At 39.3% G+C, this 19,643-nt stretch overlaps 1 protein-coding gene across 2 annotated transcripts in view; it reads left to right on the top strand.

Moving 5' to 3' along the window:
* The first annotated feature begins 2,251 nt into the window (after positions 1–2,251).
* LOC110167080 (WD repeat-containing protein 37) overlaps positions 2,252–19,643 on the top strand; it is a 31,969-nt gene continuing 14,577 nt past the window's right edge. For both annotated transcript variants that reach the window (XM_020932384.2, XM_020932383.2), the window contains exons 1-5: positions 2,252–2,380; positions 5,885–6,027; positions 12,802–12,898; positions 12,970–13,065; positions 15,946–16,010. In XM_020932384.2, coding sequence (XP_020788043.1) covers positions 5,902–6,027; positions 12,802–12,898; positions 12,970–13,065; positions 15,946–16,010 — 384 coding nt within the window. In that variant the 5' untranslated portion in view covers positions 2,252–2,380; positions 5,885–5,901. The remainder of the gene's footprint in view (positions 2,381–5,884; positions 6,028–12,801; positions 12,899–12,969; positions 13,066–15,945; positions 16,011–19,643) is intronic.

The following is a 19,643-nucleotide window of genomic DNA, read 5'->3' as shown; positions in this document are numbered from 1 at the left end:
CGACGCTGGAGGCGCGTGTTGCCAGATTGAATGTTTTTCCGCTAAATATTAAAGGCTTTTTACTGTGTGTTTAGCCGGGATTTCGGCTACAAAAATCTGGCACCCTGTGAGTTAAATAGAAGCGCATGGCGTTTACAGACACCGGGACGAACGCGCTCACACTCCGTTCATCAGTGACACAGTAAAAAAAACAAAGTGTTTACACATTTACGCCGTACACTTTGGCTGGTCATAAAACAGCGCGTTCAGTTCACGTTCGCCCAAAATATGAACAAAACAAACACAACACTGCGATTTACATTATACATTCATATTGGTCAGTGGAAACCAAACAACCTGCATATTTTTAATTAAAATCATAATGTAAATAAAGGTACTAGTTATCAATTGATTTCACAATGATAAAGGCTTAAGATAAAAAAAAACAAAAAAACAAAAAAAAAACAAATAATAATAATTTGGACCGTTGCCATAGCAACTGGCCTAATAATTTAAACAAAACATCTTATCTTTTGAATAATGAAGAAAAATCTGCAGTAGCGGCACGCCCAGTCGTGGATAGTGAGCGCCACAGACCGTATATATGAACTATAACTTTATTTTGCTTTATACAGTCTATGGTGAACACAGAGGTTTGTTTTTCATCTTAAGTCACCAGTGTAAAACTGCAGTGAATGATGTTTGTCCTTCAGAACCATCTGCACCATAAACTCTACATATGATCTGCACATGACTCTGAGGAGCTATAGTATGTAGCACAATAGAGAAATTGTAGATGACTTAAATATTTATTTGTTGTACTATTTTATTTTCTGAATGAGGCTAATCAGTGCTGTGTTTTAGCAACACAAATGAAGAAAATCAAACTTACTCTGCATCTACATCATCATAATAAACTGAAGGGGTTCTAAAATTTCTGTCATCTCTGGTATGCTCCTCATTTTTCTCATCATCCAGAAAGTCAGAATCACAATCTCCCTCAATAATTCAGTAGAGAAATCTTTCTGTTTCAGTTCTGTGAGCTCCAAAGGGAAGTTCGATCAAATACAACACAATTGTCCCAGAATGAACAATGAACTGTAAAACTGAAAGCCGCTAATAATGCAACGATTCATTAATTAAACATGCTTTACTGCTGTCCCTGTACTGAAGTTGTTGCAACAATATAAACTCCTCATTAAGTTTTGATTCTTTTCTCTGTCTGCCTCCTGAAGCTTCCTCATGTTTACTCCTGTCTTGGTGACACATTTGATTGACAGCTGAAAAAATGGAGGAGAGGATTCAAGGAGAAGGAAGCAATGAAAGAGAAACTAGATGCGGCCCTGTGCTCCCTGCTCTTCTTCTGTTAGGTTATTTTAATAGATAGATAAGAGACAGTGTTGGGAAGGTGACTTTTAAAATGTATTCCCCTAAAGATTACAGATTACATACCCCAGAATGTAGTTTGTAACGTAATCCATGAAGTTACTTAAAATGAGTAACTTAATCTGAATACTTTGGATTACTTGATATTGTCATGCTTTTTAAAACTACATGAATGTACCGACCACATCCTGAAAATTCCTGTTTGTTCTCTTCAAATTCTCTGTTGAGCCCAAGTCTCCATGAACAGGCAAGTGTTTACTGTAGAGAAGCAAAGACCAGGAAATCTTATCATAAGATGTTTTGTTTTGTCTGCTAAAAGACAATAAAAAGCCCAGTCTTTACTTAAGCATATAAAAAATATTGTTGATAGAGAAATTATTTCTATATGAGATCACGGCTGCCTTAAATTATGTTCACTCTACTGTTAGGTGTCATATTGTTTAGACCTGATTTAGTCCTGATTTAGTCCTGGTTTTAGGCCTGGTTTTAGTCCTAGTTTTAGTCCTAGTTTAGTTTTAGTTTAGTCCTGGTTTAGACCTGGTTTAGACCTGGTTCAGTTCTAGTTTAGTCCTGGTTTAGACCTGTTTTAGACCTGGTTTAGTCCTGGTTTAGACCTGGTTTTAGTCCTGGTTTAGCCCAAAATGTGAAAACAGGAAAATACTGCCCTGTAATCCATTTATTTCAACAAAGTAACTGTAATCCAATTACCACTCACTGAAACAGTAACTGTAACTGAATACGGTTACTCATAATTTGTACTCTGATTATATAACTCGTATGTAATCTGTTACTCCCCAACACTGATAAGAGATAACAAATTCTATTTCATACTTTTATTGTGAAAGCCAAATTGACAAGCCTGTCTTTTATTGTGACACCGGATGTGCTCCGGTGCGTTTCCGCTCACTCCCTCTCTGCATTTTGGACAAAACGTGCCCAGCGCTATGGATTATGTTCCAGAGAATGACATTTACTGCGCGATACTGCACTAAAAACCTGTAACTCCGTTTTGAAAGTGAGTAAAATTAGTTCTTTGTTCCAGATTGTATTAATAGCCTATTAGCTGCTCGTCTACGGTTCAGACGAATGCACATTGATAATAACAAAACATGTCATGACGTTATGGCTAATCCCACCCAGATCGTATCCTAGTGTTATTGTTCGCGTGTTTCTGCAGGTAAATTCGTGTAATTATCGGTGTTCTGTCTGGATTTATTCGTTATAATCGCGTAACAACAGCTCAAACGCCCTTTTTTCCTCTCATCCATCAGTCTGGAGCTCTGAGGCAAGTGTCTGAAGCTTTAATCTGCCCAAACTCCGCACAATATCACACCAGCTCAAGTCCCTGTTTATTTCATTTTTATTTTTTTTACCACCTTTTTAAATCTGTAAGTCTTGTGTGGCTGGGGACGGGTTGCCGGTTTTAGTCCTGAAATCCGTGCGTGCGTGATGTGTGCGTGATGTGAAGGGCACCGTGACAGCGACAGCCTCAGTGTGACATCTCCACGGGCCACGGGAGTGTTACTACACAGCCACACTCTGTAAGAATAATAATCAGACAAAGCTGGATCATTTATTTATTTATTTATTTTTATTCTTATTACTGTTTATTTTGGTACAATCACAAACGATAAACTTTTGTGCCTTCTTCATTATTACTATTATTAGTTTGTACTAGGCCTGTAACGATAACAGATTTTGCTGGAAGATGAATTGACCAAGAATTTATTGCGATAAACGATAATATTGACATTTTGAGACCGATTTTAACTATTATGATGACTAGGGGTGTGCAAAAATATCGGAATATCGATATATCATATCGTTTAATGTGATGATACAGTATCGATATCGTGGGCTACTGTATCGATATATCACCAAGAGTATTTTTACGTGTGTTTTACTAAATTATTTTGTTACAGTGCTACAGTTTTGTTGCTTGTGGTGTGAAAGGAAACTCATTTATGCGACACATTTGACATTTTTACTGTTTTGATGATTAAAATGTTTGTGTTTCATATGAACTTTGCACAAGAAGTGGTTTAACAAAAACTTTTAGTATCACAGCCATGATTTAGCCTTTATTTTTTATTGAACCGTATCGAATCGATTTGAAATATATCGTATTGAATCGAAAGTGCACTGTACAGATATGTATCGTATCGTGGCCTGTGTATCGAGGCAACTTCTTAATGATACCCAGCCATAATGATGACCTTGGAATAAAAATGCAATTACACCCTTTCAAAGATCAATAAAAACCTTCCTTTCTAAAGAACATTTAACACAGGAACTGTAAAACAACCGGCTGTTGGGGTTTGAGACATTTCTTCTCGTCGTTTGTGTTTCGCTGCATTTGACGCACGTGGCTGTTGAGACGTGTCCCGCTCACCAGTGTTGATTCGGCATCGTGACTTGTTTTGGCACTCGGCGATGAACTGTTTTCTGAAACGCTTTCTGCAATCAGGCTGCGCGCGCATCCGCTGTGCCGATAAACACAGCGCACGTCGGTTCAAGCGTCATTACACTTGTTAAACGAGAGGAGTCAGAGCGGTAGAAACTTCTAACATTCACCCCCTTTGAGAGCGAGAGAGAGCGAGGAAAACAAACAAGCTGCAAATAGAATTTATCGTGGCCGGAAAAGTTATCAAGCTCGTTAAAAGTTATTGTACGATTAACTGATTTATCGATTATCGTTACAGGTCTAGTTTGTACGACCATAAACGAAAACAAAAAAATCCCTACATTTTTCATTGTCATTACTGTTTATTTTGTACGATCATAAATGAAAACAAAAATCCTTAATTTTTTCATTACTATGTGAATTACTATGCACCAACAAATCCTCTTTTTGTTAAGCTAAAAGTACAAATTTTTTTTTTATCTTGTCGACCTGAGTACAGCTGTTGTGATGTACCTAAAATCATCTGGTTCCTCTTTGTTTACAGGAGATATCTGAGCAAAGAGAGAGTCAGTTTAACCTTAGAGGAGCAGGTATCTTCAAAAAAATGAAGATAAGAACTAAGAAAAAAAGTGATTGTATTTCTATTAGAGGGGTTAGTTTATTTAATAACCTGAGTGATGATTTAAAAAAGTTTAAACTGAAGCCTTTAAAAATGGGTATAAAGTGGATTGTTTTGAAAGATATAGAGCTATGGATGAATTATGCGTTCAATTTTGTTTGTTTTAATTTATATTTTGTCTCTTTTATTTACAGTAAGTCATAAGTAAAATTGTAAATGTAAACTTGCTGTTCATTTTCTTGGAATTCTGTCATTGTTTTTACTTCAGCCCAGACCCTTTCGGTCATGATCTATGAGGTTGTAGTGTATGTTTTGTTTTTGTTTCTACTACAACACTGGAGCTTTCACATCGACCAGAAATCCTAGAAATCCTGAAGTCATTATAATATGCACATACTGGCTGCAAAAACGACATGTGCTGGGAGGAGGATAACAACTACACCATGTAAACAGGAGGAAATGAATACAAAGAAAACTGTATTGTGGTTAGTGGTTGCATTTTCTTTCATTCATGTATGTTTGAGGAAACCGGCAGCTCAGACCACATTGTTCCACCTGACAGGGCCTTAACTCGATTAATTGGTCGATGATGTTTCAGCACCTTCTCTATAGCAGGGGTGGGCAATTATTTTTCCATGGGGTCGCACTCAATTGTGCATAATATTAATAGTATTTTCTTTATAAAAAGCAGCAATAAAAAGCATTCTTTTGACAAGCTGGTCAGGCTGGTAAGAGTTTATGCTATGACTAAGCAATGAGAAGTGAGGTTGCCTTACAAGAATCTCATTTAAAAAAACACTTCTAAAATGAAAACAATGCAGCTTTTGTCCATGTATGATGTAAAATTAAAAATATGTTTATTTTGTAATTCCAAATGAGTTTAAACGGGCCGGTCAGAGTCGACCAAAGGGCCGTATGTGGCCCAGGAGCTGTACAGTGCCCAGGTCTGTTCTATAGACACAAATCAGATTTATGCTAAACAAGAAGACTACAGCCAAGGAACAACATCACCATGGGAACATACACCATTTTTGGGGCTGAAAAGTTAGATATTGTGGCTTTAAATATGCCTTTCCAAGAACTAACTGATGAAGAATTTCTTTAGTGAATTTAAGCCCTAATCCACTGATGTCATGATTCACGAGGTGTTGCACCTCCTGAAGGTGACCTTCACCACATTGATTATTCCAGCACAATTTTACCTTCACTTCAAAGCTTGTTTTTTTGCTTCTTGGACAAAACTGGGGCTCTAAAATGTAGGATAAAAAATGCAATAGGAATCAAACCTGAATGAATAATACTGTATTACAGGTTAAGTAAACTCAGGTAACTAATATAGGGGTTTGTAATTAAAATACATACAAGAGTTAGGGAAAGGAAACAAGAGAAATGCCATGAGGTCATCTCTGACATGAGGTCGCCTTGTTCAGCAGCTGTGTGCACTTTGGAGTGTCGTGGACGTAGCGCACACAAACATGTGTTTGTTTTGGTCACAGATCCGGACTGAGGAGCCATGCCTGTGGAGAGCAGCAGCAGCAGTGCAGCGCGTCAGGCCAAGCAGAAGAGGAAGTCCCACAGTCTGTCCATCCGGAGGACCAACAGCACGGAGCAGGAGCGCAGGGAGCTCATGGAGAGTCAGGTGCGCTCAGGAGTCACTGCACAAGCGTGTGTGACATTACAACATTCTAAACTCAGAATAAATGTTTGAAAATTTCATCCATTATTCTAATTTGACTTAAGTGTCACCTGTATATTATTTGAATGGTTACAATGTGGAGATTCACTGTTTTTGAAATGAATCTCCAAACTTATGATCCACAAATGATAAACCTTCTCATTATTTGTTTGGAATTGGCTCCACAATCTTATCTTAATCTCTTTTATGATTTGAAGTCCTTTCATCTGACAACAATCACGTTTTTGGGGTTGAATAACGGCACCAGTTTTGAAGCTTTTGTGAAAATATAACTTCACCTTTGTTTACTTTTTCCACTTTTTGTGAATATACACAGTAATTTCAGAAATATTAACCATAAACCAGATCAAAACATCTACCATCTGACAAATTCATGATGGCAAATTCTACCTGAAAATTCTAACCTGTCTTCAATTTGCTCAGTCTGACTTCTAATATAAACTAAAGGGATTCTATAGTTAGTTCAGTGACTTCTGTGGTAGCGTTTAAAAGAAATAAATTATAATCCTAACCCATTTCATAATTTTGTTATTAGTTAAAAGGACTTTATGTGAACCCAGTGTCTACAAAATGAAACACAGATCATATTTCAACATTTGTGGATTTTGGTTCAGAGATACCTTCCCAGATAAGTGAAGTCTCTTATGTCAAAAAAAGAACATTATTATCCATTATCCATTTTTACAATTTTAATTCCCAGTGTAATTCTGGCTGTACGTTTGTGCTGTTAACACAAAAACTCAATTATTTAAGGATCAAGTAATGATAATCATGATTTCAAGTGTGCTACCTGGTCCTGATCAGACCTGAGTAAATACCAGGATTATAATCTGAATGCTTTGTTGGCTTTGTACGCTGGTAGTCGTCAGATAATCTGGAGTCCCTGGTTCGCCCGGAGGTAAGTGACTCTACAGTGGAGATAGTTTGTTTTCCTGTAGTGTTTAGATCCTACATTTTGGGTTTGTGGAGTAGTTTCGTCTTCCTTAGGACACCAGGAGAGTACAGTGTATTTGTCTGAACATTCTAAATAAATTACCCAGGGGTCTGCATCCTCTAGCTGTCCACCCCCTTCCAAGTAGCTCGCCGAGGGATTTCTGAATTATACGTAGTGTGCTGCAGAAGTTGAAACTGATTAAATGCCTGTTACTATTGTAAATGTATAATTTTGATGCCTAACTTTATACATTAATACAGGGTTCCCACACGGTCAAGGAAATTCTGGAAAAGTAATGGAAATTAAAAATTATATTGTCCAGGCCTGTAAAAGTCATGGAGTTTTGTAAATTCAATGAAAGTTTTGGAACAGTCATGGAACTTTAGTGTCTCTTTCATTCAACTACACTGTTCTCTTAAGTTCTCATGAGGCAAACTAAAGCTCGGGGGCAAAATGCGGCCCTTTAATCTTTGTAATCCGGTCCTCTGAACTTGATTAAATTATAATAGTAAAAGTTGTAATGCTTTGTAATGATATTCAATTGAAATTCAAGCACAGGTTTTCTACATACCCCGTGTTATTTTTTTCTCTTATGTGGTGGATTACCAAAACACTCCATCCATCTGCTCCTGCTCCGGCCCTTCCGTCAAATTTTAGAACCCTTTTTGTGGCCCATGAGTCAAAAAGTTTGCCCACCCCTGCATTAGGCTATTATGATTATTTCTGAACGTCTACGCCTTTTAGTTTAACCCTCTCCAGGCAGGCGTTGCAGATTTGCAACAGCTAAATGCCAATTACCTACTTATTCCACATCCATATTTTATGAGACTTTTTTACTAAGGAGCCTTTTTTCCCATCCATGCTGATAAATGTAGATGATGCAGACTGTGCAAGAACGGCTACACGCAAACGGCCTGCCAGAAGTGCAAAGTACTTTTGTGCTTTACAAAGGATAAAAATTGTTTCTTGGAGCACCACACGAAAAAGTGATGTTGTTCTGCCACTGTAAAGCTGTTACACTGTGCTTTATGTTTTCATTGTTATGAAAAGTTGTATTACACATAAAGTTAGTGTTCATATCATTTTCAGTCTTCAGTGTTAATTTACCACACCGGACCAAATCTGCAACCTCCCAGAACGCTTTGGATGTGAAGGTCTGTCTCAAAAAAAAAAAAGAAGTCAGGATTGTATATTACTACCCCATATGATAATTTTCCCCAAATATCAGATTTTTCCTGTCACTAAAACTTAATTTGAGCCTGAGAGGGATAAAAGAGACGACAATAAATGCACTGACAGTATTTTGAATGTTAAAAAAATGATAATCCCAGAAATGGAAAGATTTAACATTTCATTCATATTTAGCCCTAAAAGTCTCATCAATTCTCTCATGTAAGTGCCATAAAGTCACGGAAAATTCACTTAAGGTCATGAAAAAGTCTTGGAAAAGTTTTGAAATTTTGTCAGTGAAAAAGAGCGGGAACCCTGTTAATAAATGGATAATGGTTTATGTTTTATAGACATCTAACTGTACCCTACCGAAGGCTCGCTATGACTTTTATATTTACTCAAATACTTGTAATCGCTAAAACTAGTCGCTCTCTGGCATTTTGGTTTTGTAAAAGTGGCTCACCGGAGGAAAAAGGTTGGAGACCAGTTAAATACTTACTGTTACCCCATTGATCACCACGGGGAACTGGCCAAGACGTCATGAGGTCTTAAATAAAATAATGATCTTTTAGCAGCCATCAAAGGAATTAGGAACCAATAAATCATTTATAGATTTACAGATGAGACTTAACTAACCATTGACAACTATGCGATTAATATTTCATTGATAGAGCAGGGAAGTTTCACAGTGCTCCTTTAACTTCTGTCATAATTAATTTGTAGATAATGTAATGCTGTTGGTAGGAAACTGCACGTCCGTGTGTCTCTTGAAATTTCTGTAATTTAGACCTCTTAGTTTTTATGGTAACACTTTTAACACCTGCAAATTAGCACAGTTGTAGATGGTAATTTGTCATTAATTCGTATTTATTAAGCCCTTATTAATGTCTAATTCCCCATAAGCTTATTCTGCAATTAGCTAGACATTTACAAACACTTCGGCAGCATATTTCAGTGTTTGCAGCAGGACAGCGGCTCAGTAGAGAGCGAAGTGACAGTGGTACAGGAGTAATAGTCGTACTAGATACTGACACACGAGCCTAGAGCCTCTCGTGGCTGTCAGTCTGAAAAACGTATAATCCGAAAAATACGGTATTTGCACTTAATACATTTACTCTTATGTACTAAATCACTTTCTATTAGCTGTTAATAGAGTCCAACTAACCATGAATTAAGTAAGCTAAATTTATTAAAAGCAAATAAGTAAAAGCTACATTTCTTGTGCAACTAGTCCTTAACAACACGCTTATTACCAAAAGCTTATTAGAATCATAATTCATGGACAAGACCGGCCTAGTATCAAACTAATAAGCAGTAATAAGGAGTGTATTAATAGGAAAGTGTTTGTAAATGTCTAACAAATAGCAGAATAAGCTTATTAGACATTAATAAGAACTGAATAAATACTCATTAATGACAACTTAACCATCTGCAACTATGCTAATAAGTAGGTAGTTAGATGTTAATAAGTGTACCCTAAAATAAAGTCTTACCGTTTTTATTCCAAAATTATTAGTCTGTGAATTGTTTGTGGTTCCTATAAACAAAGAGAAAGCGTCCACCCTCTAGATGAGCAGACCCCTCCCTCCCATGTAGTGTCCTTATGTAGCCTGCACTAGCCTGTCTTAGTCATTTCAGAGTAGATCTGTCACCATCACTGGGTAGAGTAGCCAAAAATTGTACTCAAATAAGAGTATTGTTACTTCAAAATAATATTACTCAAGAGGAAGTACAAAGTAATGTTCCAAGAAACTGCTCAAGAGGAAAAAAGTATATGGGAAAAGTAGAGAATCCGTGTGTCATTCGTTTATTCGTTTTTCAATATAAAACCAAAAATAAGAAAACAAACAAACAACTGTTTTCTTCATTATTTGTCTCCAAAACCAAAATGGAAAAAACAGATAATGATTATTTTTTTTCAGTTTTCGATTTTGTGTTTAAATGAAAAATGGAAAAAACGGATAACGACCGTTTACGTGACTTCCGTGACTGCGATGCCGAACTTTTGAGACTTCCAGGCCAGGAGGACTCAGAGCCCACGGCAGTCGAAGCTGAGGCTCGGAGTCCACTCTGGTCCCACTCTGGTCCCGCTCTGGTCCTGGTCTGGTCCTGATCTCAGTCCCGCTCTGGTCCCGGTGTGGTCCCAGTCCTGGATCAGTCCTGGTTCAGTCCGTATGCAGCTCAAAAGTCCGGCATTGCTGTCACGGAAGTCACGTAAACGGCCGTTATCCATTTTTTCCTTTCTTCATTTAAACACAAAATCAGAAAGTGAAAAAAACCCGAATCATTATCTGTTTTTTCATTTTGGTTTTGGAGACAAATAATGAAGAAATCAGTTGTTTGTTTTCTTATTTTTGGTTTTATATTGAAAAACAAATGAACGAATGATAAACGGATTGTAGAACTCAAGTAGGACACACTTCTCAACTCTCAGAAACCAGTGCAGAGTTTTGTTGTCACAGTAATGCTAATGCACACTTCCTGATTATCAGAAACGAAATTGCTTTATAATTAGATCCAGATAGTTTGCAGCGGACATATTCTGACATCACAAGCTGCGTTTACAATATCTCTGTACTGCGGTGAGACACATTTTGCTCAAATACAGAGGGAAATATTGAGGTCCAGGGACTTTAAAATGAGTTTCGATATTGTTGTTTGTGCGACTCTTTAAACTGGGCCCAGGTCTGAGCACACGCAGCTGTGAGGCAGAGGGCTCGAGTCTGAAGAAGCTCTACGCCTCACTGGGCTCTTTATGAAAACTCACATCACACACACTGGAGAGGTTATTTATAGCGCTGAGAAGAAAGACCCGTCTCCACTTAAGAATTCACTCTGGTCCTAATATCGACCACATTTTAACCCACTTTAGTCCTTTAAACAACTGAAACATGACTCAAAGCTCTGAAAAGTACAAAATACGTCAGCATTAAATACAAATAAAAAACCTTTTAGTTTTAGTTTATGGTTTAGTGTTGTCCCCTTTTTAGTCACAGTTGTGGTTAGGAGTGTCACGATATTCAATTGATACGATATCGTCACAGTATGAACCTCACTGTATGATATTTATTGCAATATCGTGGGAAAGCTCATGATATGGTGGGAAGGCTCACAATTAGGGATATAACAATATCCAAATCTCTCAGTACAATATTTTCACAATATACATCTCACAGTATGATATTTATTGCGATATCTTGTGGAGACTAACAAACAAAACTGTTAATACGCTACTTTTTCCTCTTAAAGTTCCTTGACAAGACTTAATTCAAAGAACTAAGACTTAAAAGTGCTTCGAACTGTTATTTCGTCTTGTAGTCTAGACTGAAATGGAGCAAAGGATCATGGTCTATGTAGTTCCCTCTGTCTTTTTTTATCTATTGCTGTCCCATAACTCTTAATTTAAGCAAAGAGACTTGTAATTCGATATATTGTGATGGTCCACGATATTACTGTGAGAACTTTGACGATATGATATCACTATATTTCGGTTATTGTTACATCCCTAATTGTGATATTGTTGATTAAAAACAGGTACAGTTTTAATTCGGATCTATATTTGATCTACTCCTATAAATAATTGTCATCTTTACTACAAACTTTAATGGTGTTATGTTAGATTTAAAATTTTACTAGAAGTTCGCGTTAGCATTGAGTCACAAAGGCCCATTTTAAGTGTCGTCTGCTGAAGCGACTCGGCAACAGTTTCATAGAAATACCGTATTTTTCGGCCTATAAGTCTCTCCAGAGTATAAGTCTCACCAGCCAAAATACTGCATAATGCAAAAGAAAAAAACATATATAAGTCGCACTTTTTGAGGGAAATTTATTTTATAAAATCAGGGACCAGGAACTGACATTTCCTGTTGAAAGACAAGTTCTGGTAAAAACAATAGAATAAAGAACAACGGGCTGAACAGGCGTTAATATGATAACGCCACATATGAACATTTCTTCAGATAACTATAGCATAAACAACAGAAAATAAGTTTACCAAACTCTCGATCTCACTCCAAATCACTAAATCCATTCAATTCTTCATCCTCGGTGTCACTTCTGAACAACTCCGCGCAACTTCGGTTGTCACGTGAGTCCATGATTTGTCATCCAGTGACTTCCGGGAAAGTTTCATGTCGCACCCTCCTGGTTCCCGTGAAGCTGTGTTCTCCATCCCCGCTTTCCCGCAGTCCCTCACAAGTTTCTCGCTCACTCCAAACTTTCTTTCTGCTGCTCGATTACTTGTTTTCTGCTGCATATTTCACTACTTGCAGCAGGACAGCGACTTTTTCTGCCGGAGACTTGCACAGAAAACTGATACACAAGCCTAGAGCGCCATCTCGCTGCTGTCAGTTTGAACATTTCAATATATAAGTCACAGGAAACACCCAAACCATGAAAAAAGTGCGACTTATAGTCCAAAAAATATGGTAATAGTGGAAATGGTTTTGCCGACCGTCCCTCTGACACACACAACCTACTGAGCATTTCAAATTTCAGACAGTTTACAAAGGTAGACCATGAAATACATCCTAATCTGACAAAAAGCACTTGTGTAAATCAATTCTGAAAAATGCACCGAAAAAGAGCTTTTAAAATAACATTTGTCTCCACAGGACTCTAAGCTGCCTCTGTCCATGCGCTCCAACCTCCTGGACCTGTTCAGCCAGATCGAGAGGGAGTTTGAGAACCTCTACATCGAGAACATTGAACGTAGGCTCGCTCTCGTCCCTCAGCGCCAGTGTGCCTCGTGTGGGTGTAACAGCTGTGCTCTGTGTCCTCAGTGCGCAGAGAGATCGAGACTCTGAACGACCGCCTCACCGCAGACGGACAAACCATAGAGGGATCAGACTTGACCAAAGGAGCTCTCAAAACTAAAGGTACCGGCTCAAATCAAAGTCTTCATTGTAAACTAATAAAATGTTATCGGAAAACTACTATGTACCGTTTTTAGAATAAGATACAGGATTTGTAAACGTTTTCGAATATTACTATTAATATTATTTCGAATTTTGGACATAGGACCTCATTTCCTAGTGAGCCAGAGTGTTGGAGATATGTGGAGACACTTTTGTAAATATTCCATCTAGTCCTTGTATTTGCAGAGGTCGCTGATGCTAGACTAGTGCATGTCAATGGTCATAGATATCCTGCCTCTAAAAACAGTCTTACCCCCTCCACAAAACACCGGAAACAAATCTATTATTACACCAGACTGTTGATGTAAATGTCAGTGTTGACAGAATAATGTTTGAAATAAAACTAACCTTGCATCGCATGAATTGTTGCACGTTGAGGGACTATTTTCTCATATATCAGTCCGCTGCTGCCGAGCTTTCTATCAGGAAGTACAACTCGCTGCTGCTCAGACATAAATCCTTCAAATGCAAGGTTGGTTTTACTTCTAAAATTATTCTATCGACACAGACATTCACATGGACAGTCTGGTGTAATAATAGATTTGTTTCGGGTGTTTTGTGGAGGTGGGTAAGACTGTTTTTAGTGGCAGGATAACTATGACCATTGACATGCACTAGTCCAGCACCAGCGACCTCTGCAAATACAAGGACTGGATGGAATATTTTAAAAAGTGTCTCCACACGTCTCCAACACTCTGGATCACGAGGAAATGAGGCCCTATGTCCAAAATTCCAAAATGTCCCTTTTTAAATACTAATTCTGGACTAAACTATGACTCAAAGAGATGGAATTTTAATTTTGTTTTTTAAATTTAATAAAGGTATCTATGTCCCCAGATATGCAGTAAACATGTCCAAATCAAATAGAGCTTTTCCTGGTAACAGTTTATTCTTCATTACTAAAACATTTGGCATGATGGCCGAGTTACTTAAATTTGTTGTTTTGGTTCTCCAGACAATTATCCATCAGAAAGCAGAATGAGCCACGTGTGAGTTTCTCATTTGCGCTGCCAGATTCAATGCCGAACCTAAAACAACTCTCTTAATGTGCTAGTGCAGCCTCTGCAGCTCACTGATTCTGGAGGTTCTCAGATTTCACATGAGACATAGCCTGTCCATATACTGAGAACTTGTGTGTGTCCTCTATCTTCAGGTTAAGTCTCTGGCAAACCAAAACACTACAACTTAGTGTTGGGCGGTATCCAAATTTTGATACAGTTAAACCTTCTCAGGATTTTACCGTGGTAAACAATATTACCGTATTACCAAAATGTTTTAATACGACTTTGGGAAGACATGAATCCCCACTGCTGTACGGTCTGTGTGTACGACCTGCAGACTTATAATCTCTGAAAAGTTTCACATGAACCTTTTTCGACAGAAGCACAGAACAGACTCACCATCAGCAGCACATCCTCTGTCACAGAAAGAACACTCATATTCCACTGAGTCGTGTCCTTTAGTTTGACAGAAGCTGAACCACATCAGCGCACAAGGAAAGAGCTGTTTTTATCAGCGCTTACTGTATAGTTTATGCAATTGAGCCATGTGGTTTTAAGTTTTGTTTCTGTAAAATGTAAACAAAGGTAGAGGTACTAGAATTTTTTTTGGGACCAACTCTCCTGCGGCCAGACTGACCATCTTGTCTTGGTCTCCCATATGAGCATCATGTGACAACGGAACGAAACTAAAATGAAACTCGAACGTCATCTCCCTATGCAGTTAAAAGAAACATTATAGACACTATTAGTTTTAAATTATGATAGCATTAAACTGAAAATACAACCACACTTTCATTTGTGCTGAGCAAACAAATTTAGGTATCAATAAATTATAATATTATATTAGGTGCGCTGCAGATTTTTTTAATGACGGTAATGAAATTGATACCGTTGTTGCTTTTTGATACCACGGGATACTGTAATACCGTATTACCGCCCAACCCTACTACAACTAATATTTGACTTTTAAAATAGCTTTATGTGTCAAAGCACATGTCTAACTTTAGCTGTATCAGGACATAAATACAGTATGCTAAGAAATCCGTGTATCATTCCTTCATTCGTTTTTGAATATAAATCCAAAAATAAGAAAATGAAAAAACAACAATTTTCTTCATTATTTGTCTCCAAAACCAAAATGAAAAAACAGATAATGATTCGTTTTTTCAGTTTTTGATTTTGATTTTGTGTTTAAATGAAAAATGGAAAAAACAGATAACGGCCGTTTCCCGTTTACGTGACTTTTGTGACTGCGATGCTGGACTTTTGCGTTGCATACGGACTGAACCAGGACTGAACAGGTCCGGGACCAGACCGGGACCAGACCGGGACCAGCCCGAGACTGAGACCGGAACTGAGACCGAGACCAGGTCGGGATCAGACCGGGACCAGACCGCAGGCTCAGAGCCCACGGCAGGGCCGGAGGTCGAAGCTGAGGCTTGGACCCCGCGGAGGCTCAGAGTCAAAGCTCGGAGTCCGCTCTGGTCCCGATCTGGTCCCAGTCTGGTCCCGGTCTCAGTCCTGCTCTGGTTCCAGTCTGGTCCCGGTGTGGTCCCGGACCTGGATCAGTCCTGGTTCAGTCCGTATGTAGCGCAAAAGTCCGGCATTGCAGTCAAGGGAGTCACATAAACGGGAAACAACCGTTATCTGTTTTTTCCATTCTTCATTTAAACACAAATTGAAAACTGAAAAAACAAATCATTATCCCTTTTTCCATTTTGGTTTTGGAGATAAATAATGAAGAAAACAATTGTTTTTTAATTTTCTTATTTTTGGTTTTATCTTGAAAAACGATTGAACAAATGATACACAAATTCTAAGATCCTTTCTCTTTTTCCAGCCAGTCACAGCACAAGTCAACTCTCCCAAAAACTCAAGACCACGTACAAAGCCTCCACCAGCAAGGTACAAGTGTTTGTCTGTGTGCTAATGCCTGTGGGTGCAGTACCGCCTGTCTGCCTGTGTGTGGGGCTATTCCATGTTTGTGCTCTGTCTTCATCTTCACCTGTCTCTCACCACTCCACGCTCCAGCCGCGCTCAAACTCGTGCCAGGCGCGCGTCACCGGAGCCCCATACTTCAGCGTGAGCAGCTGGGAGCTGTGGGGCACGGACTCTTGGGTAATCTTGACTGACCTGTGCCCTTTCTGTGCCACTATGCATGAGCAGGGCAGCCACGGGGGGGAGGAGTCTGCCGCCTCCCCTCGAGAACTCCTCATCCACATGTATGAGCGCCCCCTTGTCCTACGTGAGATAAACTACAGCCTGCGACCGCTGCGACCGCGCTCTGTTCAGATGGGGCATTCAAAGCACCTCGAGACCTTTTATCTCTGTTAAACTGCTTATGACAGCTTTTCACCTTACTTAATTTGCTGGGATAACAAAAATGGTAAATATTTATCATAGTTTTACATCAATTAAGTGACAGTTTGCAGAAAAATATAAGAAGAAGCACTGAGATAAATCACAATCTCCTCTAACTATGTCATCAACACATGCTTTCCAAAATAAGGAGACAATTTACGCACGTTGAAGGCATTTTTCTGACAGATTAGACGTTCATTTTACAAATTAATCTAATGATAACTATTGTGTATATTGTGTTTTTGCCCTTCAACATTATGGTTGAAGGGCTAATCTTCTTCTAAATTATCTTTACGTTATGTCCAATCTGCTGCCTGTTTCCAACCGGAAAGTAGGATCAGAGTCCTGCACGGGTCCATTTTTGGAAACCCGCACTCGCCCGTTAACCCGTGATTATATCAAAGTTAAATCTGCGCTCGCCTGGACAGTTAATAATCCACCCGTTACCCGCCCGTGCCCGTGATAAATCGGGGTCAGCTCATTAGTCTAACAGCATAATAATCCAGGACTAAACCAGGACTGAACCTATGCTGTGTCATTAGTGGATTATAAATATATACACGCTTCATCCGCCAAGACGATCGCCAGGTCTAAACCAGGTCTAAACCAGGACTAAACCAGGACTAACCCAGGACTAAACCAGGACTAAACCAGGACTAACCAGGACTAAACCAGGACTAACCAGGTCTAAACCAGGTCTAAACCAGGACTAAACCAGGACTGAACCAGTGTCATTTGCATAAACATATACACACTCCAACCGTCGAGCCAGTTGCCAGGTGTAAACCAGGAGTAAACCAGGACTAAACCAGGACTGAACCTACACCGTGTCATTAGTGGATTATAAATATATACATGCCGCAACCGCAGAGCCGCTCACCAGGACTAAACCAGCACTAACCCGAGACTAAACCGGGACTGAAGCTACGGCGTGTCATTACCGGATTATAAATATATACATGCTGCAACCGCAAAGCTGATCACCAGGACTACACCGGGACTACACCAGGACTCAACCAGGACTAAACCAGGACTAAATCAGGAGTAAACCAGGAGTAAACCAGGAGCCCAGCGGAGCCAATCATTTCCGCGGATGGTTCTATGTAATAAATACACTAAAGTCTCTCTCTCAGCCTGGTCTGCCATCGTTCCGGGAAAAAAAAATGGGAAATGGTTCTTAGTTCTTAGTATTTTTCTCCCGTCCGTCATTCATTTGATTCACCTGATCCACCCGTTTGTAATCACTACCCGCCCACAAACCTGCTTGTAAAATTCCAGAACGTTAAAACCCGCCCGTTTCTGCAACCATTTGTACCCGACCCGGTGCAGGACTCTGAGTAGGATCATATACTCTAAAAAAATGAAAATATTTAAAGTCTCCATGTACAATAGAAGTAATCATTTAACTAGTCGACTACAGAAAAAAATCTGACTAGTTGACTCCTAAAATGATGGTTAGTTGCAGCCCAATTGAACATTTCAAATTGTGCTCTCCAGCCCCAGTTGTAGTCCTTCTGGATCTGGAAACGTTTGGGAGCAAATGTAAAAGTCGACGCACGTGTTTGATCGAGGGGTTGGTTCTGTGGTGGTCTCTGGATGCCCGCTCTGAAACAGTGTCTTATCTCACTAACATCCTCTTCAGTTGCGCCTCACGCTGGTACACCGTGGGCCCTCACCTCGTGTACTGGTTAACCGTCCTCCCGGGACAGTTGGGATGCTGTGTGAAATGACAGAAACAGTCAGACCTCATGGTGTGCGGTGTTTCTGTGTTAAGTTTGCATGAAAAACCTAGAAAAACCCCTGTCTGTGTGTCCACTGATGAACGTTAATGAAAGAGCAAAGGTCACGTTTCTACAGCACATTTATAAACATTTACACTTCCCCAATTATTCCACAAAGGATAGTTTAATCCTAAAAGATAAACACACAAATGAAAGTAAAATGCGTTACAGAACTTAGCAGAGTTTGACTTAAAGAGCATCTGACAGATTAATATATTTTTGTAATTATGACTTGGTGTGGTGGGAAAACAGTAGAAAACAAAAAGTTATAAATACAGGAAGGATCATTTATGTTATTAGGTTCTTTTTTCAAATCAAGAGTTTGTTTTCATACCTGACAGTTTTGACTGCTCACTGCGATCACGTGATGTTACTGTGACGTGTCTGGTCAGCTGATTTATACAGATTTTGGTTCTGTTTTCCTATCGGTGGAGGCAGGACGACACCAGAAAGACAAAACAGAACCAGAGCGTAAATGTACTGTATTTTTTGGACTATATATCTTCATCCTCTGTGTCACTTCTGAGCAACTTGGCCTCAACCTCCGGAGGTAAACGGAGCGCCGCTTCCTCTTCTGTGTCGCTGTCGTCAGACTCAGCATCAGTTCCAGTTAGAATTATTCGGGGCCTTTCTGAATCCCGACAGGATGGTTTCGTTGTCACTGAAGTCCAGGCTTTGTCCATCCATAACTTCCAGGAAAGTTTCATGGTGCATCCTCCCGGTGTCACAGGTTTCTCTCTCACTCCAAACTTTCTTTATGCTGCTCGATTACAGTTTTCGGCTGAATATTTCACTACTTGCAGCAGGACAGAGGCTCTTTCTGCAGGAGACATGCGCAGTAAAGCCAAGTGACAGTGGTACAGGAGTAATAGAAGCAGCAGATACTGACACAGAAGACTAGAGCCTCAGTGTGAACATTTTATGATATAAGTCGCACCAGAATATAAATAGCAGGAAACACCCAAACCATGAAAAGTAGTGCAACTTATAGTCTGAAAAATACGGTAATGTCATATATGAAATACCCTGCACGTTCTCCAATAAAACATACACCAGAGAAACAGAGAGGGCATTCAGTACATGAAAAAAGGAACATAGGACAGAATGCGAGGAGGAACCAACAAAGGGGAAACACGAGCAACAAAACACAAAACAGAACAGGAACAACTTAAATCAGCCATTTGTGACACTGTAAAAGAGAGAAACACATTATGAACTGGGACAGAGGAAAACAAACGTCGTCGCTGGATTAAAGAGGCAATCGAAATACAGAAATGTTCCCACCGGACGATAAACCCGGACGAGGGGGCTTTTTTACTTTCACACACCTGAGATACTGTCCTGAGGAAGTCGGACTGCAGGTGGCGCTGTCGTCCTGCCTCTACCAGTAGGAAAA

The sequence above is a fragment of the Boleophthalmus pectinirostris genome, unplaced genomic scaffold (genome assembly GCF_026225935.1).
Source record: "Boleophthalmus pectinirostris isolate CB_2022bp ecotype Guang Dong unplaced genomic scaffold, ASM2622593v1 HiC_scaffold_16, whole genome shotgun sequence".
Classification (NCBI taxonomy): domain Eukaryota; kingdom Metazoa; phylum Chordata; class Actinopteri; order Gobiiformes; family Gobiidae; genus Boleophthalmus; species Boleophthalmus pectinirostris.
The sequence above is the reverse complement of the archived record's forward strand: the minus strand, read 5'-3'. Positions and strand labels throughout refer to the sequence as shown.